This window comes from Oncorhynchus mykiss, chromosome 7 (assembly GCF_057628025.1).
Source record: "Oncorhynchus mykiss isolate SJ-2025 chromosome 7, ASM5762802v1, whole genome shotgun sequence".
Lineage (NCBI taxonomy): Eukaryota > Metazoa > Chordata > Actinopteri > Salmoniformes > Salmonidae > Oncorhynchus > Oncorhynchus mykiss.
In genome coordinates, this window is record NC_143028.1 from 8,855,758 (window position 1) to 8,880,373 (window position 24,616).

General features: G+C 46.0%; 1 protein-coding gene across 27 annotated transcripts in view; it reads right to left on the reverse strand.

Annotated features, from left to right (window-relative positions):
• LOC110528761 (inositol polyphosphate-4-phosphatase type I A) overlaps window positions 1-24,616 on the reverse strand; it is a 55,301-nt gene that overhangs the window by 3,900 nt on the left and 26,785 nt on the right. For 2 of the 27 annotated variants that reach the window (XM_090240220.1, XM_090240221.1), the window contains exons 10-22: window positions 24,343-24,473; window positions 12,903-13,007; window positions 12,709-12,817; window positions 11,998-12,015; window positions 10,685-10,871; window positions 9,464-9,682; window positions 9,037-9,181; window positions 7,984-8,156; window positions 7,168-7,291; window positions 6,810-7,077; window positions 6,633-6,730; window positions 6,433-6,545; window positions 5,024-5,178 (exon numbers count right to left, since the gene is read on the reverse strand). In XM_090240220.1, the coding sequence (XP_090096346.1) occupies window positions 5,024-5,178; window positions 6,433-6,545; window positions 6,633-6,730; window positions 6,810-7,077; window positions 7,168-7,291; window positions 7,984-8,156; window positions 9,037-9,181; window positions 9,464-9,682; window positions 10,685-10,871; window positions 11,998-12,015; window positions 12,709-12,817; window positions 12,903-13,007; window positions 24,343-24,473 (1,845 nt within the window). Of the gene's footprint in view, window positions 1-1,052; window positions 3,870-5,023; window positions 5,179-6,432; window positions 6,546-6,632; window positions 6,731-6,809; window positions 7,078-7,167; window positions 7,292-7,983; window positions 8,157-8,451; window positions 8,485-8,874; window positions 9,182-9,463; window positions 9,683-10,684; window positions 10,872-11,997; window positions 12,016-12,708; window positions 12,818-12,902; window positions 13,008-24,342; window positions 24,474-24,616 lie in introns of those variants that run through there. The other 25 variants (XM_090240222.1, XM_090240224.1, XM_090240208.1 and 22 more) reach the window with 22 other exon arrangements.

A 24,616-nucleotide genomic window follows, 5' to 3' on the forward strand; every position in this document is an offset into this window, starting at 1 on the left:
ACTATTTCAGAGCGAAAGGAAGAAAAGGCTACTGTTTCAGAGCGAAAGGGAGAAAAGTCTACTGTTTCAGAGAGAAAGGGAGAAAAGTCTGTTTCAGAGAGAAAGGGAGAAAAGTCTGTTTCAGAGAGAAAGGGAGAAAAGTCTGTTTCAGAGAGAAAGGGAGAAAAGTCTACTGTTTCAGAGCGAAAGGGAGAAAAGTCTACTGTTTCAGAGCGAAAGGGAGAAAAGGAGAAAAGTCTACTATTTCAGAGCGAAAGGAAGAAAAGGCTACTGTTTCAGAGCGAAAGGGAGAAAAGTCTACTGTTTCAGAGAGAAAGGGAGAAAAGTCTACTGTTTCAGAGAGAAAGGGAGAAAAGTCTACTGTTTCAGAGCGAAAGGGAAAAAAGTCTACTGTTTCAGAGAGAAAGGAAGACAAGTCTACTGTTTCAGAGAGAAAGGAAGAAAAGTCTACTGTTTCAGAGAGAAAAGTCTACTGTTTCAGAGCGAAAGGAAGAAAAGTCTACTATTTCAGAGCGAAAGGGAGAAAAGTCTACTGTTTCAGAGAGAAAGGAAGACAAGTCTACTGTTTCAGAGAGAAAGGGAGAAAAGTCTACTGTTTCAGAGAGAAAGGAAGACAAGTCTACTGTTTCAGAGAGAAAGGGAGAAAAGTCTACTGTTTCAGAGCGAAAGGAAGAAAAGTCTACTATTTCAGAGCGAAAGGGAGAAAAGTCTACTATTTCAGAGCGAAAGGGAGAAAAGTCTACTATTTCAGAGCATATTCATAAATGGTTATCCAAGCAACCCTGATGTTGGGTTGGGACTTGGCAAAGTACCAGACAAGGGTTAATACAATGATATCTGGAACAGCAACTAGAATTTCTCCCTCTCATTATAGTGACACTTGCATGACGATGATGTAATCACAAACTTTCCATAAGAATACATATATTTAGCAAATCTTGAGTATTTAGACAGACAAGCATGAAAATCTAATGCAACGCAATATAAATATATTCTCTATCGTCAAAAGCACTAAGGAATTCAAGAGAAACAGAAAAATAAAACTTGAGAATTGAGGAACTTGGTTTTAGTTGGAATATTCCAGGATTTAGCATCACTATGGTTACAACATGTTTAACGCAGTGGGTTTCTTCATGGGAATTAAATACACCAGCAGAACAAACTGCCACCAGCACATTCTGCAATTCTCTACAACTTTAGAATGGGCTCCTAATTGCATGTATCCCCAGAATGGAGCAATCCAACTATTTTCTTGGGACCAACTGGGTGACAAGCTTCTGTAGTATCATTACCAACCAGCAGGAGGAGCTATTTCACATTTGGTTGAAACAAACGGCATCCTAATGTTGTACATACTGGGGGTGTGTCCTAAATGGCGCCCTATTCCCTATATAGTACACTACTTTGACCAGGACCTATAGGGCTCTGGTCAAAATTAGTGCACTACATAGGGAAAAGTGTGCCATTTGGGACAGAACTTGGGTGATGCTCTCATGGAGCACATTTTCCCCTGGCTGTCCCCTCAGCTCTCCTCCCCTGGCTGACAGTCAGATGGTGTTTTCATGGGACAATAGAGGTAGTTCTACACCAGCATACTTATCAATAGATGATCTGATTTTATACATTTCTATTATTTACAATATGGATTTACAAGATTGAAAAAGTAAATACTGTAGAATACTGAGAAAGAAATACTGCATGTACTTACGTATTTGTTGATCATGTAAAACAGTAACATTGCACAAAAATCGCTAAAAATAAAAAACCTCTTGAATATTCAAAACCAAACCATTGAACTAACCTAAATACACCATTAAACCCAGCCTAGCTCTCATACCAGTCACACAGGTGAGAGGCCTATAAGAAGCTTGCATAAAGCTCAACCAACAAGGACAAAATAATCCCTCCAGTTTTCCATTGTGGGGGTCGAGGAGTTGGAAATGAGGGGTGGATGGGATGTAAGACAAGCGTGACAATCTCACAGGGGAGGCTATTTTGGGACGGATGGTCCATTTCTTTAGTAGGTCACTTTAGATTGGATTGAGTGTGGCCGTCTTGGGACGTAACACTGAAGACAGGTATTATACTGATTCAAATGGAGAGAGGCTATGGGGCTAGAAAACGATAATACCACTAGTCTACATATTAATGAGTGCATATACTATTAGATAGCTAATCATGTTTTATGGGACTAGATAGCAACTACTGTATATGATAATGGTGTGTGGACTCTCTCGGCAGAGACCAGGAAGTCCAGAGTGCAAGGCTTGGAAGTAACCCAAAGAGTCTGATATCAAATCTCCCTTTCTAGGGCACTTCTCTGTGGAAGTGGGATGGATTTGGGCTGCTGGGAGATCTGGAAGTAATACTTTGACCTGGAATACAGATCCAAGACCTGTATCTACCATCTGAGACCTGGCTAAAACATTTGGCACAACAAGCATGGGCTGTGTCTCAAATCATCCCCTATATTTAGTGCACTACTGGTCAGAGGTAGTGCATCATTTGGTGGTAGGGAGCCATTTGAGGTTTGCCCATGTACATTCTCTTCACTCTCTCTGTCATTTCCATAGAACTGCAACCCTTACCCTCAAACAAAGAACCAATTCATATATACAAACTCTATAGTAAATAGGAAACTTGGTACAGACATGAAATGAAATCTGATAAACTAAAAATTAACACTTTGGAAAAACTACACTGCATAATCAAACAAGCCAACAAAGGTCCCCTGAAATATCATCAATTCCCAGATTTAGCCAATTCAAATTGCTCCGACCAAGATGAAACTGTGTCAATTGGCAAGACAAGCGGATAACCTTCATTAAGATGACAACGTTGAGACAAAAGTGCATTGGTTTAAAGTGAAAGTGGACACAAGTCTCTCCTGCTGTAAGAGTAGGAAGGCCTGAGGAACAACAACAAAATGGCCACCAGATCAAAACAACATCAGCTTGATATTGCATGGCCAAGCCATCCCTTGGCTTATGCTGTATGCAAACCTTATGGAAGACGTAAACGTCAAGCAAGCCAGAACATTTGCATGACTGAAAATAAGCTCTGTGCAAAACCAAAGGATCCATGGCATCATATCATCATAATAGCATGGTTATAATCATGTCATGAGTTGGGAAGCGGCATTATAAATACTCAAGAACAACTGGGACAAAACTTCCATTAAATTCAGCTAAAACTTCTTACCGGCTATATTTCACAAAGTTTCTCTCCATACTCTGTTTTTGATTGTTGTAAAACAATGGGTGTTAAACTGAGAAATATGTCAGGACACTGACAGTAACAGTCTCCTACAGTACTGCACATAGACCTTTAGACCAGCCTCCTGCTCAGACTGGATTGGTTAGGACAGAGAGCAGAGCGGGAGGAGTGCTGGATGCCCATTGGGTGGAACAGCTGGCAGTTTAGTCGAGTGACGCACATAAAGTCCAGACAGGTACACACGGTCTGCCCTTGACCAATCAGAGGGTTCTCCCGGCTGAGTTCCAGACAGACTGACATAGAGCGACTGACTGACTCCTTGACTGCCTGTCTTCCTCCTTGACTGACAAACTAACGTTTTGCCTTTCTTCCTGACCGACTGACTGATGGACACACTGGGGGGAACGGGCAGAGAGAAGAGGTGAGTAGAGGTCGAGAGTAGGTGGGGCTGGGTGGCAGAGGGGCTGTGCCTTCAGCTGCAGCGGAGCTTGGCCAGGAAGTAGGCGACGCTGAGGAACAGCCAGACGACCAGCAGGTTGGGGCTGAGGGCCAGCAGGGGCAGGGAGTACAGCAGGCTGGGGTCCAGCCTGAAATCCCGCACAGGCAACAGGCCACTCAGGTTCTTCTGGGTGACCCCCTCCCTGGTCCCAATGCTGCGGAGAGGGGGAGGAGGGAGGAGAAGCCGGGGCCAAAAAGTACAGGTGGCATGGATGGATAGATAGGACGCGTGCATTGGGACAGGGATGAAGTGGCCAATAACAGTGGAGGAGATGGTAATACACAATATGAATGATATGTGGTGACCATGATCAGCCATGGATAACAAAGAGAGATACCAGTGATAGTGCAGGTGGGGTGTGATAACATTAGGGCCACAGCCAGTGGAATGGAACGTGAAAAGACCCATTCAGCCAGAAACAAATCCCAAACAAGAAACACCCCAAATTAAAAATGGATAAATGAAATAATTCCAACAAAAAAACATGAGAAATGACAGACAAATACATTGTCATAAAAGAGGAAGAGAAAGAGAGAAAGGAGAAAATTAAGAGAAATGTTCTACATCTTTATGAAAGAAAAGATCAAGAGGTAAGAAGAGAAGACAGTGATGATTCTCCATGTTCATACCACAGACAACAGATATGGGGGGGGGGGGGGGGGGGTTGTGCTCCAATCCATTTCATTTCAGTCAAGTCATTGAATTTGGATTCACTTCCCGAATAGCAGGTAGGGTGGGGGGGTGGGGGGGGGGGGGGGTATGCCAGCCTCAAGCCATGCACCTAAAATTCCCCATACCAAATAGGAACAGGAAGTGGGCAGGTGAAGAGAGGAGTGAGAGACCATGCAGGGAGCTGCAGGACAGAATGGCATTACTACCCAACAGATCTTTCACATAACCTACTGTACTCTACAGGGCTCCTGTTCTGGGAGTCGTCACATCCTTACACAAGATTTCTGTTCCTTCTACCCTCCTCCACTTCATCTAGCCCTTCTCATCTTCTCAGCAAGCAGTGTCAGAGAACAGGGGGATGGGGTTGGAGGAGAGCTGGATAGGGGGATGATGTGGGGGTATGGAAAGCGAGCTCTGTCATCATGGGGGAGCATTCTCCACAAACTGGCTGGACAGACTGACAAGCAGATGCTGCGTGAGGAACCAATGCTAATTACAGAGAATTAAAATAGAACTTATATTTTATTATTTTTAAAATGGGGGAGAAGGGACCCTGTAGTTGGCACTGTCCCAGCATATGGAGCGAGCAATATGTGTGCGTTTCATTTTAGTTCAGGCAGTGGGCTGGACTCCTACCTGCGCATGCAGTCGAGGGCCTGGGAGAAGACCTGTGGGGCCATGCCATGTTCGTGCTGTAGGATCAGACACTGCTCCAGGGTGACGGACATGGCCGTGCGGTCCTTAGCACTCTTACAGCTGGTGAAACGCACACCGTTCAGACGACGACAGATCTGGGGAGGAGAGATACCAGGAAATAATAGACAGCAGGCTGCTCACTACATAATTATTCTTCAGGCCTGCTCTGGATCCTCATTAGTAACATCCATACAGAAGGAAATGGACTGGACCCTCATTAGTAACATCCATACAGAAGGAAATGGACTGGACCCTCATTAGTAACATCCATACAGAAGGAAATGGACTGGACCCTCATTAGTAACATCCATACAGAAGGAAATGGACTGGACCCTCATTAGTAACATCCATACAGAAGGAAATTGACTGGATCCTCATTAGTAACATCCATACAGAAGGAAATTGACTGGATCCTCATTAGTAACATCCATACAGAAGGAAATGGACTGGATCCTCATTAGTAACATCCATACAGAAGGAAATGGACTGGACCCTCATTAGTAACATCCATACAGAAGGAAATTGACTGGATCCTCATTAGTAACATCCATACAGAAGGAAATTGACTGGATCCTCATTAGTAACATCCATACAGAAGGAAATGGACTGGACCCTCATTAGTAACATCCATACAGAAGGAAATTGACTGGATCCTCATTAGTAACATCCATACAGAAGGAAATGGACTGGATCCTCATTAGTAACATCCATACAGAAGGAAATGGACTGGACCCTCATTAGTAACATCCATACAGAAGGAAATGGACTGGACCCTCATTAGTAACGTCCATACAGAAGGAAATGGACTGGATCCTCATTAGTAACATCCATACAGAAGGAAATGGACTGGATCCTCATTAGTAACATCCATACAGAAGGAAATGGACTGGACCCTCATTAGTAACATCCATACAGAAGGAAATGGACTGGACCCTCATTAGTAACATCCATACAGAAGGAAATGGACTGGATCCTCATTAGTAACATCCATACAGAAGGAAATGGACTGGACCCTCATTAGTAACATCCATACAGAAGGAAATGGACTGGATCCTCATTAGTAACATCCATACAGAAGGAAATGGACTGGATCCTCATTAGTAACATCCATACAGAAGGAAATGGACTGGACCCTCATTAGTAACATCCATACAGAGGGAAATGGACTGGATCCTCATTAGTAACATCCATACAGAAGGAAATTGACTGGATCCTCATTAGTAACATCCATACAGAAGGAAATTGACTGGATCCTCATTAGTAACATCCATACATGGAAATGGACTGGACTCGAAAGGATCATCTCCAATAATTCATTCATGGCCCTGCAGCAGAAAAAATGGGCCTACCTCTGCTGCCTGCCACAGGATATCTACGTTCTTGTTCTTCCTGGCGTGGACGTTCTGTCCCAGGAACCTCAGCAGCTCTGGTAGACATGTCTGGGAACGGGACCTGGGCAGGCCTGAGACCAGGAGGGGGGGGGCTGACATTATAGGCTACATCTTAGCAATATTCTCCATATAGGGCCATTTACTTCATGGTGACTTACAGTCCTCAGGTAGGACCTCCTTGAACTGTTGATAGTAGGAGTTGAGTCTGGCCAGACTCTCTAGGTTAATGATCTCCTGCAGAGACGTGTCTCCAAACCTGTCACAAACAGGAGACATGTCAACAATACAGGGACACCACCACTTCATCCCTCCATCATTCCTTCCCCCCCGCTCACTTCTCTGCCAGCGTCTGCTGTTCATTGATTCCCACGTTGAAGAGCACCGGCTGGACGCGCAGCAGCATGCCGTTCTGGATCTCCCGCGGCAACGCATCAAACATGGTCTCCGGCAACGGGATGCGGACGTTGAAGCCGTCCCGGTTGCCAGTGATGACCGGCAGCATGTCGGGGGAGGAGCTGGAGGTTGCCTGGGTCACCTTGAAGGTAACGTTCCGTAGGTCCATGATGCCAACCGACATGTCCTCCAACATGGACAGCTCCTCACCTGGGAGGTGGGAGGTATGTGAGAGTGAACAATTATTAAACAGAGAAAGAGAGAGATAAAGAACGAGAGAGCGGAGAGTGTGTACTTTACCGTAGGTGCTGAGCAGAGACTCAAACTGGGCCAGTAGGCCGATGGTGTAGAGCTGCCTGAGGAAGCCATCGTCACGGAGACAGTTCCTCAGCTTGATGATGAAGCCACAGATGAGGGCAGTGAGCTGGAGACAGATATTAACATTAACACTGAGTATACAAAACATTAGGAATACCTGCTCTGTCCATGACACTGACCAAACTACGATCCCTTATTGATATCACCTGTTAAATCCCCCTTAAAATCAGTGTAGATGAAGGGGAGGAGACAGTTTAAAGAAGGATTTTTAAGCAATGAGACAATTAACAAAGATTGTATGTGTGTGCCATTCAGAGGGTGAATGGACAAGACAAAACAACGTAGTAGGTGTCAGGCGCACCTGTTTGAGTGTGTCAAGAACTGCAACACTGCTGGGTTTTTCACACTCAACAGTTTCCAGTGTGTATCAAGAAGGGTCCACCAACCAAAGGACATCCAGCCAACAAGACAACTGTGGGATGTATTGGAGTCAACATGGGCCAGCATCCCTGTGGAACGCTTTCGACACCTTGTAGTCCATGCCCTGACAAATTGAGGCTGTTATGAGGGCAAAAAGAGGGGGGGGGGGGGGGTGCTACTCAATATTAGGAATTGTTCCTAATTTTGGTATACTCAGTGTATATTAAATGTTTTTATTTACACATATTACTGTACCTCACTGCTTGTGTGTCTGTATGTATGCGCACATGTGTGTTTGCTAATGGGTGTCTGTGCACACATGTAATTGCATCTGCGTGTGTGCACACGTCAGTATGTGTGGATGTGTCCTGTGCTGACCGTCTGGCAGAAGACCACGTCTCGTCTGTACTGCAGGGAGAGGTCCATGGCGATGGTAGGAGCGCTGTCCTGCATCAACAGGAACACCATGGAGCTCTTAGCCTTGTCACTCATCATAGCCACACACTCTGTCAGCGTGGTGAGGAGAGGGTACAGCGCCTCGCTCCACTCCCCTGGGCCAGACACACAGTAACAAAAACAGTAACACACACTATGTACTCTTCTGCATTGAAAGCATCCTGAGACCCTTAAACTGCTGCTGCAACTCCTTCATATAATGTGAGACAATAACATGTGACGACACATTGGCCTTTAAGTCCTTCATCTCTGATAAGGTACTAGAAACAGAGGTGTCATACAGACGGTGATCTATAGAGCTAGACGAAGCAGTGGCACTGAGCTGGGCTGCAGCTAGAAGCAGTCAGAGAGACAGGGGGACAGAAGCTGGGGAGAGGACAGAGCTCTTACCTGGGAAAGCCTCCTCGCCACTGGGGCTGCCATCTGGAAGGGGTGGAGGTGCCACATGCATGGTTAGGGAGCACCATCAGCAACATGGCAGACAGCACACAGTACAGTAAGCACATAATAAGCTAGCTGGCTACAGTACGTAGGCTGAGCTGGCACATAGGAGGCCACAGCAACGGGACTTTGGCTGGCCTCCAGAATACAACAAGCACTGACAGACCTACCTAACACAGAGAAAAATGAACCATTCACACATAGGAAATACATCTTTGGAATGTTTAAGAACAAAATACTGCACAAAAACAAGGTAGACCAATTCTAATAGGTTGAGATATGATGAATATGATAGCAGTATGATGAGAGGACAAATGTGCATGACAAAGCTAAAAAGCAAGTGAAGTGAAGTAAGAAAGGAAAGAAACCTACATGGGTTTTTGTCAGGGCTGGGTGGGCATGCATGAGTCAGATTCAGGGTGAGAGCAGGCAGGAGGGAGGATGATGATGGTGGGGGGGAAGGTAGTGATGATGAAGGCTCCTCCTGGGTCATGCAATCGGGGTTGATCCAGAATGCCCTGGTACTCTGGTTACCTTTCTTACTGCTGCCGCCCTGCTGGTGGCCTGGGGTAGTGTCCCCCTGGCTGCTGTCGCCAGGCAGACGGTCCTTCTGAAGGAGTTTGTCCACCCGCTGGATAATACACTCCAGACTCTTGTCTACATTTAGCCACACCTTCTCCTGGGGGGAGGGAATGAAGAGGAGGAATAGAAAAGAGAAGAACAGTGTAGGGGAAGGGAGAGAAGGGTGGAAGAGAGGAGAGACGAGAGAAGAGAATAAACAAAAGCCAATAAAATCTAGAGTTCCAGTCTAGACATCTGATGGACCAACAAACCAAATCCCTCAGTAAACACACTGCTTTCTTCCTTACATACTGGAACTGGATTTAAGTGCTCCTAAACCACGAAGGCTAAACTGGAGTTGATCTGTGAACCCCTGAGCCCTGGTGACCCCTTGCCTTACCCACTCCTCCTCGTGCCAGTCGACGTGCAGCGAGGAACGGCTGTTGCATCCGCTCCACTTGGCCAACAGCGTGTCCCGGTCGTTGCGCAGGACTACTTGATCGGTGCCGTCGGCGGAGGGTGACGCCTTGGAGGCGATGTACTCAGGACGTGCCGCGTTCAGCGCCTGGATTGCCGAGGCCAGCAGTTTGCAGTCGCACTCCGTCACCAGCTGGCGAGTCTGAGGGTAAAGGTCATACGAACCACACAGTGGGAATTGAGCCAAGCAAGAGATGCCGTTCTGTATTCTCGTCCGTCCACAAATTACATTGGTCAAATAATATATCGATCTCTTTGGGTTTATGACTGAAGAGAAAATACACACCCCACAAAGGTCAGTAAAACAGCACAAACAGACCTGGTACAGACCAGGCCAGGGGCTCTCCTTCCCCAACAGACCTGGAACAGACCAGGCCAGGGGCTCTCCTTCCCCAACAGACCTGGTACAGACCAGGCCAGGGGCTCTCCTTCCCCAACAGACCTGGTACAGACCAGGCCAGGGGCTCTCCTTCCCCAACAGACCTGGTACAGACCAGGCCAGGGGCTCTCCTTCCCCAACAGACCTGGTACAGACCAGGCCAGGGGCTCTCCTTCCCCAACAGACCTGGTACAGACCAGGCCAGGGGCTCTCCTTCCCCAACAGACCTGGAACAGACCAGGCCAGGGGCTCTCCTTCCCCAACAGACCTGGTACAGACCAGGCCAGGGGCTCTCCTTCCCCAACAGACCTGGAACAGACCAGGCCAGGGGCTCTCCTTCCCCAACAGACCTGGTACAGACCAGGCCAGGGGCTCTCCTTCCCCAACAGACCTGGTACAGACCAGGCCAGGGGCTCTCCTTCCCCAACAGACCTGGTACAGACCAGGCCAGGGGCTCTCCTTCCCCAACAGACCTGGTACAGACCAGGCCAGGGGCTCTCCCACACAAACAGACCTGGTACCAGGCCAGGGGCGCTCCCTCACAAACAGACCTGGTACCAGGCCAGGGGCTCTCCCTCACAAACAGACCTGGTACCAGGCCAGGGGCTCTCCCTCACAAACAGACCTGGTACCAGGCCAGGGGCTCTCCCTCACAAACAGACCTGGTACCAGGCCAGGGGCTCTCCCTCACAAACAGACCTGGTACCAGGCTAGGGGCTCTCCCTCACAAACAGACCTGGTACCAGGCTAGGGGCTCTCCCTCACCTTATCAGCCAGGATGGCGAGGGTCCTCTCTAGACCGTTGGCAGAGCGGTCCTTGGCGGCGCGGGACAGCCTCTCAGCATAGTAGCTGACCTGGGTCTTCAGGGTGTTGATGTGGGAGATGATCTCCTTGGCCCGGACAATGTCCTGAGGGATGTACACTATAGACTGACAGCTGGACAGGGCACTGCTGCAGGGACAGACAGGGTGGGGTGTTACGAGAACACAGCATTTACCCTGAATCGCAGACATGTAGACACAGAGACAGTAGTCACAGACACACAGAGACAGTAGTCACAGATACAGTAGTCACAGACAGACGTAGACGCAGAGACAGTAGTCACGGGACAGGTAGACGCAGAGACAGTAGTCACAGACAGTAGAGGTAGACGCAGGCGCAGAGACAGTAGTCACAGACACGCAGAGACAGTAGTCACAGACACGCAGAGACAGTCACAGACACACAGAGACAGTCACAGACACGCAGATGCAGAGACAGTAGTCACAGACACGTAAACGCAGAGACAGTAGTCACAGACACGTAAACGCAGAGACAGTAGAGGTAGACGCAGAGACAGTAGTCAGACACGTAGACGCAGACAGAGACAATATTCACAGACACGTAGACACAGACAGTAGACACATACAGAGACAGACACAGAAGACGCAGACAGTAGACGCAGACGCACATGTGTAGACAAAGATGGTAAGAGCACACAGGAATGTGAGACTGAATGTGCACTGCATTCTGGGAACTGAAGGAGAATGTTGAGAATGTTGCAGAAGTACATTCTCTCACACTGCTTGACAGATTACACACCTGGCTGCATACAATATATATCTGAATAATTCAACTCTGCTAGAATATTCTACTCTGCAGGTCTGGGACTGAGGTGAGCATCCACATCTGCATGCACAAGCCTGTTCCTCACCTGGAACACAGACAACACTATCTAGACATAGAACCACAGATGTTCAGAGTGAGGCAGACTGTTTAAGATGTAGAATGTACAATGCTATTGTTATGGATCTGTCGGTCTCTGTAGTTCTATGCCTCAAACCCCATAGCAAGCGCTCTACTGTAGATCACCCTCTGTCCATATTCAGTAGCTTACGATGTTACTCACAGGCGGCCATTGTGGATTCACACTTACAGTGGTGAAACACAGGTAGGTGACTGAATGACTCAGCCTTACAGCTAAAACAACAAACTCAGTGACGGCGAACAAACAATTATTTCCGTGCAGAAAGAACCAAACAAACAGTGGGGAGAATAAAATGACTAAAGAACAGAATCAGAGTACATAGGAACTCACCATTCTTCCTCATAAACGCTGATTAGAAAATAAAGATGCAATTGGAAAAAATTAAAAAGCCAGAAAACTGAAAATCATCTTTGAAATATATAATATAATTAAGGGGAAATGCCAAGGCTAAAAGCAGCATAGAATGTAGTGTACAATGAGAAAACAGCCGGAAGTCGGCCGTCAAAATACGGATCATGCAGTAGCACAAGAACAAGGGATAAACAGAAGTACATGGATTTGATAAATGAGGCATTGCATTTGACAGTATGTTGTGGGGAATCATTCATTAACCACATAAATAATATCATTCTCAGGATGTGATTCTCAACTGTATAATGACGTTAATGTTTCGACAAAAGCAGTGGTTTGTGTTTAATGCAGGTATTCATTCTACCTAATGGTTAAAACACCGTAAACATGTTTCGATGCAGTCCAACGTTCCAATACCATTTTAAAAGGGGATGGGGAGAGATACAAGGGTGTTTCTCTACCAAAAACAGACTTAGGATTCACTTGATTAGAAATGTGTCCGTTAAAAACAAGAGACTTAAAAAGCCAGGCCCACACACAGCCAGATAATCAGTCAGTCAGTAGGGTTGTTAGCTGAAAAAATGTGATAAGATTAGTGAGCATTGGCAGCAAGAAGGATACATCTAATACAACCAAGGTTCTACCGCAGTTCCACCTGGGTTCCACCTCTTTGTGAGGTTCTATACTCACTGTTTCTTGGCCTCCTCGAACTTGGTGATTTGCTTGCGCAGGCCGCTGTTCTTGAAGCCCTGGTAGTGGGCGGCGGGAGCCCCGATAGTCACCACGTCATACGTGTGGTCTGGGGAAACATAACTATTAAGGCCAAAGTGGAGAGCTGCATGAACATCCAGGGAGGGGGAAACAGGGAATGGGGCTCAGCTCACCAAAGCCAGACTCATCCTGCACCCTCATCCTCTGGACATGAAGGTTGGTGGGTATGAACTCCAGCTTCCTCTCTGCCTTCAGGTTACTGGCCTTGAACGACGGACCTGGAGGAAAGACCAGAGAAAAGAGAGGGGTGGAATAGACAGAGTAGGATTCTCATGTTAAACCACAACAAACCACCTTAGACATAGTTATCTGAGGCTGAAATAAATGTGTGTTACTTGTAGTCGTGTGTGTGTGTGTGTGTACAGTACTAACCCTTGTAGTTGGTGAGGTGTGGGGGATGAATCAGAATTAGTTGGGTAACATAGATAAGATGTTTTATTTTGGGAGATACTTGTCATTTAGAATGTATCTTTTTGGACTATAGTGTTGGCAGTTTGCAGTTATCCTTTCTCTGCTAGGGCTCAGTTTCTTGGGCCCCAAAGAGGGGAGAGGTCAGGCCTGTCTTCATTTGTGAAAATATCTTTTAAACCATGTGAAGGGATGATTGAGGGGGAACCAATTATCTCTTGGCTCCAGTATGTATGTGTGCTAGTCACTCCCTACTTTTCTCATTGAGAAAATGAGGGAGTTTGTGGATGGGAGAGGAGGATGGCAATGTCTGGAACCATTGTATGTCCCCTCTGAGGTTGCCCTTATCTTTCCCTAGTATATGACCTAAGAGGCTCACTGTCTTCAGTGAGTTTGTCCAGGTTTGGGTGTATTTGAGATGGGAGTATCTAGAATTGACAATTGATATATGCCATTGGATGAGGTAATGTTTTGGTACTATGTTGTACAAAGAACGAGATAAGAACTTAGTTTAGGAGACCAAACTGATAATTTATAGCTAATGCTGTCTGGCTATGGGATACTCCTCTCTCAAGTAAAAATCTTTCTTTGTGAAGTTCCTATTATCTATGGTTTGTCATGTCGACTAGGGGGGTGGATCTTTGCTATAAAAGATCTCAGTTGCCATTATGTTGACCACTCAACTTTTCATTAGCGATACTGAAATGTTGAAAGTCAAAATGCAAAAGCGTAATTATTATTAAAAGGTGAAGATTAAGCATAACTCTGACTGGTGTGTGATTTGCTCTCTCATCATTTGGTAATACAGGAAATTTCCACGACATTTGGCGACGAGGATGGGATGTGAATCTTCACTCGGTGACCGCTACTGATGAGCTAGGTAATCGTGCACAAGGGATCCCTCAAACTTGGGATCCGAGGGAGACCACACGTCGGGAACGGAGCAGATGGACTAACCTAAGATCCGAGAGGCAGCGAGCCGAGTGGATGCCACATCCCGAACATAGTAAAAAAAAGTGAGGTGAGCAAACCACACTTGAAGTTGAGTTTTTTAACAAAAGCCTCTGTTACGTGGGCTCTGAGTGTGTTCCTGTGTGAGGGGGGCACCTTGGAGGCGTAAACAGGGCCGAGTCAGAGGAGAGTAATCTGAGAGTTTGTGGACTCAAAGATACTCTGACACTGTCCGGTTGCAGGCGACCTAGAGCCATCCTGACACTGAATTGATCACAGTGGGGATTGGTGGGATCTGTGGGGGTGAGGGGCCAGGGTGGCTGTGTTCTGTGTGAAACACGGTACTTGGTGAAGCCCTATTGGAAGAAGGACGTCATTCTGAAGGTGTCTGTGTGACTGCCTAAGTGACCCTCAGAGGTGGTGAATTCCAATTATTTTAAAATGTGCTAGCCAGGTATGCCCTGGGTTACTCTGTGTGAGTGTGTTGTTTTGTAGGAGCGTTCTGTGTGGGCGCGGTAGGTTGACTCTGTGTGGGTAACCTTTTAATTAGGCTCTGATGTTCTGTGTGGACATCTGACCAGTTCTGTGTGAGCATCTGACCAATCCTGTGTGGGTGATCATTAAAATTCTGTGTGAGTGATCATTAAAATTCTGTGTGAGTACTTAAGGAATTCCTGTTATAACTGTTTCTCTTCCTGTGTGCGTGCGTGATATTTTGTGTGTGTATGTGTGTGTGTGTGTGCGTGATATTTTGTGTGTGTGTGTGTGGGACTATGGAGCCACGCGAGTGCAAAGAACCAGGCATTCCGGACCCTCCTACTGGAGCCTTGAAGGTTATGGTAGATAAATATAGGTTTATTCTGGAACAGGTACTTCTATGGCATAGAGAGGGTGGTTTTCCTTTGACAGGGACACTAAGTGTGACGCTGTTAGACGAGATAAGACAGAGATTGGTAGAGAAGAAAGGTAAACTTGGAAAAAAGGATCAAATTGACTGGGTGAAATTCAGGAAATGGGAAAGGGAAGCTGACAAATGAAAGAAGGACACATTTCAGAGAAAACCCTGTCAGAATATGGTAGTTCAGACTGAGGAAGGAGAAAATAAGGGGAAAGATGAAACAGTGAGAAGGAATAGGAAGGATGATGATGAGACTGAGTAGTACCGTAGAGAGGGGGACAAACACTCTACCCAGTGTTGCCGGACCTCCCTCCTCCTCAGCCGCCTCCTGCTGGTCCACTGGATGCAAGACCACTACAATCTGCAGCCCCACCCCCTGTCTCTCCCAACACCACGGTGATTGATCGTCTGGCACAGAGCCTGGCTGAAGTCCTGACAGGGTCTGGAGTGACTGGCCAGTCCCACTGGAGGCGCAGTGGGGGGAGCACGCCAGAAGGGTAAAAAGATCAACAATCCTTTGAGGCTCCTCCACTCAGCTCCAGTGAGAAAAGTGAGAACGGAGGGGCACCCCAGCTGACTCCCCCGTTGAAGGACCGTCTACGGGCCAGGATGGAGAGGCGTGTCTCTAGCCCCTTCCCATACAACCCAGCATCAGACATGTATCGTCAATACCCTCTGATGGCCTGTCACAACCCTCAGCCTCGAACTGATGATGCTAATGCTGCTGCCGCCGCAGCATGGAACCCCATTGTGTATGTCCAGAGGACGTGGAGACATAATGAAATCAAATACATTGTAGAAGACCTACCAGACCCAAGTAAGGACGCTGTGAAATATTCAGTAGAAATTAGGGTATTGGTGGGTCAGTACAAACCATCTGCTGCTGAGATAGCCCATATCTGTAAAAAGAAACTGGGACTCAGGTGGGCGGATGTACAGGGACAGTTTGATTGCAACTACCTGTGGGTTGTGAATGACGCATATCAGGACCAGATAACGGCACTGCTGGCCAGGATTGTGGAGATGTATCCAACTAAGACTGACTGGACTGCTATCAGAGAATGCACTATGAAGAAAGAGGAGAGCCTGGAGGCTTTCAGAAAGAGACTTGAGACCTGTTTCAAGGCTACACAGTGGTATCCAACCAAACAAACATGCATATGGGGATCTGCTGAAAGACGCCCTGGTGAGGGGTCTGACACCGGGCCTGGAGAAAGCTGTGAGGACTACCTGCATCAGTTGGGAGACTGAGCCATTAGCAACAGTGGTACAGCACTGCAAGCATGCTGAGAGACAACAAAGTAGGAAGAAAAAATAAAGGAAGAAAAAGTAAAGACACAGAAACTACAGGCTGCCCAGATGACGTTTTACCAGGGAGCAGCCCCAGCAGGGACAGGAAGAGGGGGTGGAGTGTGCAAGTGTTACAACTGTGGGAAGCCAAGTCATTTTGCTGCTGACTGCTCCGAGCCAACGAATCCAGAGGAACAAAGGCAGGGGCGGACCGAGAAGAGGGGACCGAGAGGAGGGGGCAAGAGGAGCACATGCATGGACAGCCCCATTCCAACAACAGCCATGGCAGCCACCTCCCAACCAATGGCAGGTCGGGCCACCACACGGGGTCCAGCAACAGTAACAGTGGGGCCCACAAGGAGTCTCTCTAGGCAGAGGACAACCTGGAGCCTGGCAGACGGGGCCGCCGGCACAGACAACCCTGTACAATTATTGAGTATTGACATGATGAGGAGACATGGACAGTTGTGCTAAAATCCTCAGAGCAACAAGAGCATTTGTTTTTAAAGTGTCACACCCTTCCGAGAGTAGAGCCAACCGTGGAGGCTTGTGTCAATGGTGAGTCCCTAATATTTCTTGTTGATATTGGGACTGCTATGTCTGTCATTAACTACAAGGCTATGATAAAACCTCCCATGTCTAATGAAATAGTCAAAACTGTAGGGGGTTCAGGCCTCCCACTCAGAGAGCAGGTAACTATGTCTCTGCCTGTCTCCTTTTGTGAGGAGAAGTGTCAAAATCAATTTCTCTACTCTGACCACTGTTCTGTCAATCTGATGGGCAGGGACCTCCTGTGTGAACTTGGCATCAACATAACATGTGGCCGAACCGATTTAACTATTATTCACGAAGAAGAGGAGGAAGGGGGGGGAGCAATTGATGTTAATGTCTGAGTTTTGTAACTGGTATTATGCATGGGATGTTGATGAGGTGCCCAATATTGCTTGTGTTTTCTCAATGGCCGAAACCCATTGGGACCACGAGGGCAGTTTCATGTCTGAAGCAGGCTTACATTGCACCTCCCATTTTTCACCATTGACAATAGATTTCCATTATGAGAAACAATGGCTGTGTGCTACATACTGTAGCAGTGATTTCTGTGTTTTAGAGGTTAATCTAACCCCTGCACAGAAAGAGCTCTACCTGTTTGAGGATAGCGCACCACTTGTGTCCCTGGCAAAATCAGACAGAGTAAAATGGGTGGATACTGGAATTTGGATGAAATGCTTGGTTGATGCTACAGACTGGGAGATGCACCATGATGGGTCAACTTATTCACCCAGCACACTGACAAGTTGTTACCCACTCAGTTGGGGAACTCCAACTGAGAGGGGTGTGCAATAGTGTTGATCACGTTTCTTTTTCTACCAATATCATGTTGTTGAGTGAAGACTCACCCCTCCTGAGAGGGGTCCCTGAATGCCTATGGGCAAGGGACAAGTATGATTTTGGGAGAATAAAGGGAGCTGAGCCAATGGTAGTCACTCCTAAAGATACCAGGCGCCCATCTAGAGCACAGGAGCCACTCAGTAGGGAGGCAATAGTAGGTATTCCTCCTGTTCATGCATCCTTGTTAGCTAATGGTGCTTTAATTCCCTATCCAGAATCACCCTGTAACACATCTATCTTGCCTGTTAGAAAACATTCAGGTGATTAGAGATTGGTCCAGGACTTAAGGCCTGTGAACGATGCAGTTTTTGCCCGTGCCCCGGTGGTTCCTACACTGTTGGGGGGCGGTACCACCCACAGCAGAGTGGTTCTCTGTGATTTATTTGACGAATGCATTTTTCAGTATTCCAGTGGCACCAGAATCTCAGTTCTGGTTTGCTTTCACGTTTCTTGGAAAGCGATTTACTTGGACTGTGGCTCCAATGGGTTACGTGGAATCCCCCGCTATTTTGTCAGCGGCTTTAGAACAAAATCTGAAGGGTTTTATACCCCCTGAGAGCAGCACTGATTCACTATGTGGATGATTTGTTGTTGCGCTCCAGTTCAATGGAAACTTTTGAAACTGATATTCGGGCTCTGTTGATATTTCTCGCTGAGAATGGCCACAAAGTTTCAAAGAAGAAGTTAGTTGGTTTCACAGACAGTGAGGTATTTGGGTTATGACATCTCTCCCAGTGGCAGGCAGCTGGGTAAAGAAAGGATACAAGCTATTCTCTCTGTCCCATAGCCGGTTACTAAACGACACGATGTCATTGACTGGTATAGCAGGGTATTGTAGGGCGTGGTTACCTGACTATGCTGAGGTGGTGCAGTCACTTGCTGACCTTATTTATGGCCACAAAATGGCTATGATTGACAAAATTAAGTGGACACCAGAGGGACTGACTGCTCTGACCAGACAAACAACTCATGACTACTTCTCCCTGTTTGGGGCTCCCTGACCATTCTAAACCTTTTAACATCTTTGTTAGTGAGAAAAATGGTTTTATGTAATCTGTTTTAACACAGGAACATGGAGGAAAGCAGCACCCAGTTGGGTATTATTCCAAACAGCTGGACAGTGTGGCCAGAGGTCTGGTTTGTTGTTTGAGAGCTGTGGCTGCTGCTACTGAAGCTGTGTTGGCTTGTGCAGACATTGTTGCCACTGTACACGATCCTCATGCTGTACATGCTCTTATTTCACATGCAAAGACACCCCATCTAACACCAGCTCGACTGCTCCATTATCAGAATGTGCACTGTGTTAAATCCTGCTACTTTGTTGCCCACCGAGGATGGAGAGCCGCACAACTGTGCTGCCCTGGTGGAGCTTGTCTCTAAACCAAGGTCGGACTTAACTGATGTCCCTTTGCAAAATGCACATTTGGAATGGTTTGTAGATGGCTCTGCTCAGCGTTCTGAGAAAGGAGAACCATTGTTTGCCATTGCTCCCTTCTGAAATTGCTGTTTGTAAGTGCCTTGCTCATGCTAACTCTTCCAACCCTGTCTCCAAAGGTAATGAATGCTATGGCTAACAACATGGGAAGAGGGATTCCCATGCCACTGTCGGCTCATCCGACTCCAGAAGGACCATTTGAACACATAATAATGGATTTTATTGAACTCTCTCCTTGTCAAGGTTACAAATATTGTCTGGTGATAGTGGATGCCTTCTCCAAGTAGGTAGAGGCATTCCCATGTCGACATTCCACTGCTATGGCAGTAGCCAAGAATCTCCTTAGGGAGATCATCCCAAGGTCGGGGTTACCATCTAAATTAACCAGCAACAATGGCTTCCACTTTGTAAACCTGGTGATACAGAACTTGTCTGAGAGTCTGCAGATAGACCTCAGGACCCATTGTAGCTATAGGCCGCAATCCGGGGGTTTAGTTAAACGCGCTAATCAAACCCTAAAATCTAAGATGGTAAAGCTTATGGCAGAGACAGGGCTTTCTTGGGTCACTGTGATCCCCCTGGCTCTGATGTACATGCGAGGGCGGCCCCACAGAATCACTGGATTGGCTCCTCATGAGGTTCTGACAGGTAGACCAATGAGGATGATTAATTCTCCCTTCTCACAGAACAAGCTGACACTGATGGGCTGTGACGATGACATGGTAAGTTATTGTACTTCTCTAAACAATGTTCTGAAGGCTATTTTCCCCAGAGTGAAAGCGTCTCTACCCCAGCCACTGGTGGGGATCCTGCACAAACTGCAACCAGGTGACTGGGTGGTGGTGAAAGACCTGAGACAAAAGCATTGGAACCAGCAGAGGTGGACTGGACCATACCAGGTGATGCTGATTACCCCCACTGCTGTTCGCGTAGCTGAGAGGTCTACTTGGATCCATGCCAACCACTGCAGGAAGGTGCCATACTGCCCACCAGACCCTGAGGATGGAGGACCAGAGATGCCGGAAGTCATCGACTAGATGGCCATGGGAGGATCAGGCCCAGACTCGCATAAAGTTTATTGCTATGGTCTTGAGCCTTCTCATTACAGTTGCCATATGGACAGTGACTCAACGACAACTGGTCCTGGAAAGACCACATGGTACGGACTCGACTGATGACCGGCAGGCTCAGGACAGGAGTCCAGCAAACAATAGCCGCTCCCATATCGAAAGAAGAAGGTCGAGTACTCCACTGGATGAGCATCACAGTAGGAATCACAAGGGAAACACTTGGTGGTCACTGCTTAACTGTACAGTAAAGACTGAACTGATGTTAGGAAATACCTCCTGTTATGTATGTAGCTTGTTTCCACATTCAGCGATCTCCCCATTCTTACAGTATTCAGTAGAGGTCAGCATTAACCTCTTACAGCCACCGAGACGCCAGCGTCTCACCTAGCCAACAGGAAATGGAAATGCGTAGCGCCAAATGCTAATAGTACTCGCTACTCAAACTTTCATTAAAACACACATGCAGGGTACTGAATTAAAGCTACACTCGTTGTGAATCTAGCCAACATGTCAGATTTTTTAAATGCTTTTCGGCGAAAGCATGAGAAGCTATTATCTGATAGCATGCAACCCCCCGAAATACCTGAAGGGGACGTAAACAAAAGAATTAACGCAGAAATAAAATATAAAACATTCATTACCTTTGACAAGCTTCTTTGTTGGCACTCCTATATGTCCCATAAACATCACAATTGGGTCTTTTTTTCGATTAAATCCGTCCATGTATACCCAAAATGTCCATTTATATAGCCTGTCTGATCCAGGAAAAAAATGCTTTCCAAAACACGACGTCATTTTTTTTAATTAAAAAAGTTGCCTATAAACTTTGACAAAACACTTCAAACTACTTTTGTAACCCAACTTTAGGTATTTGTAAACGTTAATAATCGATCAAATTGATCACGGGCGATCTGTATTCAATAGCAGCTACTCTTGAAATCATGGTCCATTGTCTCTCTCCCATAAGCCTCCTCCTGTGTACTGGATGACAGGAAGTGCCTATTTCTCATTTCACCAAGGATTAAATCCAATTAAATTGCCAGTACTGGCGACATTGTGTGGAAGCTGTAGGAACTGTTAACGGGCCGCTATCTATTTTCTCTTGCCATAGACATTCAGAGACTGGCGGATGAATACCTTTTTTTTGTGACCAGGTTTTTCTTGGGATTTTGCCTGCCGTTCACGTTCTGTTATAGTCACAGACATGATTTAACCAGTTTTATAAACTTCAGAGTGTTTTCTATCCACACATACTAATCATATGCTATATTCCTGGCATGAGTAGCAGGACGTTGAAATGTTGCACGATTTTTAACAAAATGTTGAAAAAATTCAAGAGAGCTCTAAGTTAATGACACTCTGTGCACTAGAAGTGCTCTTGTCCAATGAGAACACAGGGGGTCAACCCTCACTAGGTAGAACACTCAGGGATAAATGCATTAATGGTAATTTGTCATCAACAAAAGATTTACGAGGGGGATTTGATTGTTCACATTGGTGCAGTAGAATCATCTTAGAACCTAGATCCCATGTACCAGAACCTATTCAAGTCCAACCCCGACGAACCCGGCGAACAATTTAATGAATCCTATCTGGGAATGTCAACATGTGTCAATTATAGGGTTTTCCCAATAGGATGTAGCTGGAAGAAGGGAACATGCAGCTCTGGATACCCCATTAGACTGAGGGTGGGACACACCATTATTGATGCGGAAACTGACGATCGTTCTCCTCATCAATTTGGCTCGGCAACATTTACTGATCATTATTGGATTTGTGGTGATAAAGCTGCTCTCCACCTACCTACAAATTGGACAGGCTGCTGTATTTTTGGTAAACTAAACATCTCCCTTGTGGTAATGCATAAAACTAATTCCTCTATTCCAAGCAGGTTAAGACTAATTAAGAGGGACATCTCGCAATCCAATAATGTCCCCAGTGACTCTCGACGTTCTGGTGTGGTTTAATCCTCTGGTATGGGGCATCAGAGAATGCACATGAGTTGGATAGGCTAGGATTTCATTTGGAATCCCTAGTAAATTTGACCACTGCAGGGTTTTCTATGATAAGACCAGAGTTACATGCCACTCAACTCATGGCAACACAAAATAGGGTGGCACTTGACATGTTGCTAGCACGTGAAGGAGGGGTGTGTCAAATTATAGGAGATCACTGTTGTACATTCATTCCTCAGGGAGATGACAATTTGACTATTGTAGTGGAACATTTGAAAGAGCTTAGTGGTGTTCTCAAAAGGGAACACCAGCCTGACATCAACTGGAATCCGTTAGGGTGGGTTCAGTCAGTGTTTGGTGATTGGGCTGCGACCATTTTCCACTGGTTAATCTATGGTCTAATATTACTGATTGCTCTGTTGCTAATGATCATTTGTGTGAAGAAATGGTTTAATAAAGTGGTTGATGTTATTCTTACTATGCCCTTGCTTGCAAATGAAGTAGGTGTAGAGGAAGAATCTGAGATTGATGGACGACAATCAGGAGAACACAGTGAAATATTCTCACTGGACAGTGTAGATAGAGAGGGTTCACAGTACATAAATGATTTCCCTGAACTATCCTCTATTCCTGACTATATCTCTGATTGTGGGGAACCCAATTCTAAGCATGAGGACTTAGAGGGATGACTGTCCTATAGGTTGTGATGAGGCCTGTGTTTAGACACTGGTTCTCCTGCAATTTAGGGAGTATTTATATGTTTTGTTATTTTTACTCAACAAATGTATTAATCTGTATGATTAAACAGGTGCAAGTCTATTGTGGTATAAAAGTTGTAAACTCAGTCTCTGAAGGGTGAATACTTACATATACATTGAAGGGATTTGATTCTTTATTATCTTTAAATTTCGATTATGTATTTTTAATTGTATTATATACTCTGCAACTACTGTTAGTAAGGTGCCATGTTACTATTCTGATTCTTCAGAAGGGACTGAGTCCCTTGAGAGTGGAATGTGGGGGTGAATCAGAATTAGTTGGGTAACATAGATAAGATGTTTTATTTTGGGAGATACTTGTCATTTAGAATGTATTTTTTTGGACTATAGTGTTGGCAGTTTGCAGTTATCCTTTCTCTGTCCTGGGTTCAGTTACTGGGGCCACACAGAGGGGAGAGGTCAGGCCTGTCTTCATTTGTGAATGTATCTTTTAAACCATGTGAAGGGATGATTGAGGGGGAACCAATTATCTCTTGGCTCCACAATGTATGTGTGCTAGTCACTCCCTACTTTTCTCATTGAGAAAATTAGTTTGTGGATGGGAGAGGAGGATGGCAGTGTCTGGAGCCATTGTATGTCCCCTCTGAGGTTGCCCTTATCTTTCCCTAGTATATGACCTAAGAGGCTCACTGTCTTCAGTGAGTTTGTCCAGGTTTGGGTGTATTTGAGATAGGAGTATCTATAATTGACAATTGATATTGGCCATTGGATGAGGTAAAGTTTTGGTACTATGTTGTACCAAGAACGAGATAAGAACTTAGTTTAGGAGACCAAACTGATAATTTATAGCTAATGCTGTCTGGCTATGGGATACTCCTCTCTCAAGTAACAATCTTTCTTTGTGAAGTTCCTATAATCTGTGGTTTGTCATGTTGACTAGGGGGGTGGATCTTTGCTATAAAAGATCTGTTGCCATTATGTTGACGACTCAACTTTTTATTAGAGATACTGAAATGTTAAGTCAAAATGCTATTGCAAAAGCTTAATTATTAAAAGGTGAAGATTAAGCATAACTCTGACTGGTGTGTGATTTGCTCTCATCATTTGGTAATACAGGAAATTTCCACGACAGAGGTCAGAGAGAGTCTCCTGGTAATCGTGCGTGTGTACAGTACTAACCCTTGTAGTTGGTGAGGTCAGAGAGAGTCTCCTGGTAGTCGTGTGTGTGTGTGTGTGTGTGTGTGTGCGTACAGTACTAACCCTTGTAGTTGGTGAGGTCAGAGAGAGTCTCCTGGTAGTCGTGTGTGTGTGTGTGTGTGTGTGTGTGTGTGTGTGTGTGTGTGTGTGTACAGTACTAACCCTTGTAGTTGGTGAGGTCAGAGAGAGTCTCCTGGTAGTCGTGTGTGTGTGTGTGTGTGTGTGTGCGTACAGTACTAACCCTTGTAGTTGGTGAGGTCAGAGAGAGTCTCCTGGTACGCGAGGATGATGGTCTGGTACTGAGTGACTATCTGTCGTCGTAGGTTCTCCCAGCATGGTGACAACTCCCCCAGCTCCTCCAGCTCACAAACCCTGAACACACACACTTCGGCAACTTAGGCATTAAATTATATTTTATTAATGCACACTCAATTAACAAATCCCTGGACACGGTCACAAATGTGCATGTCGGTGTGTGTATATGTCTCTGTGTGTGTGTGAATATGTGTAGTAGT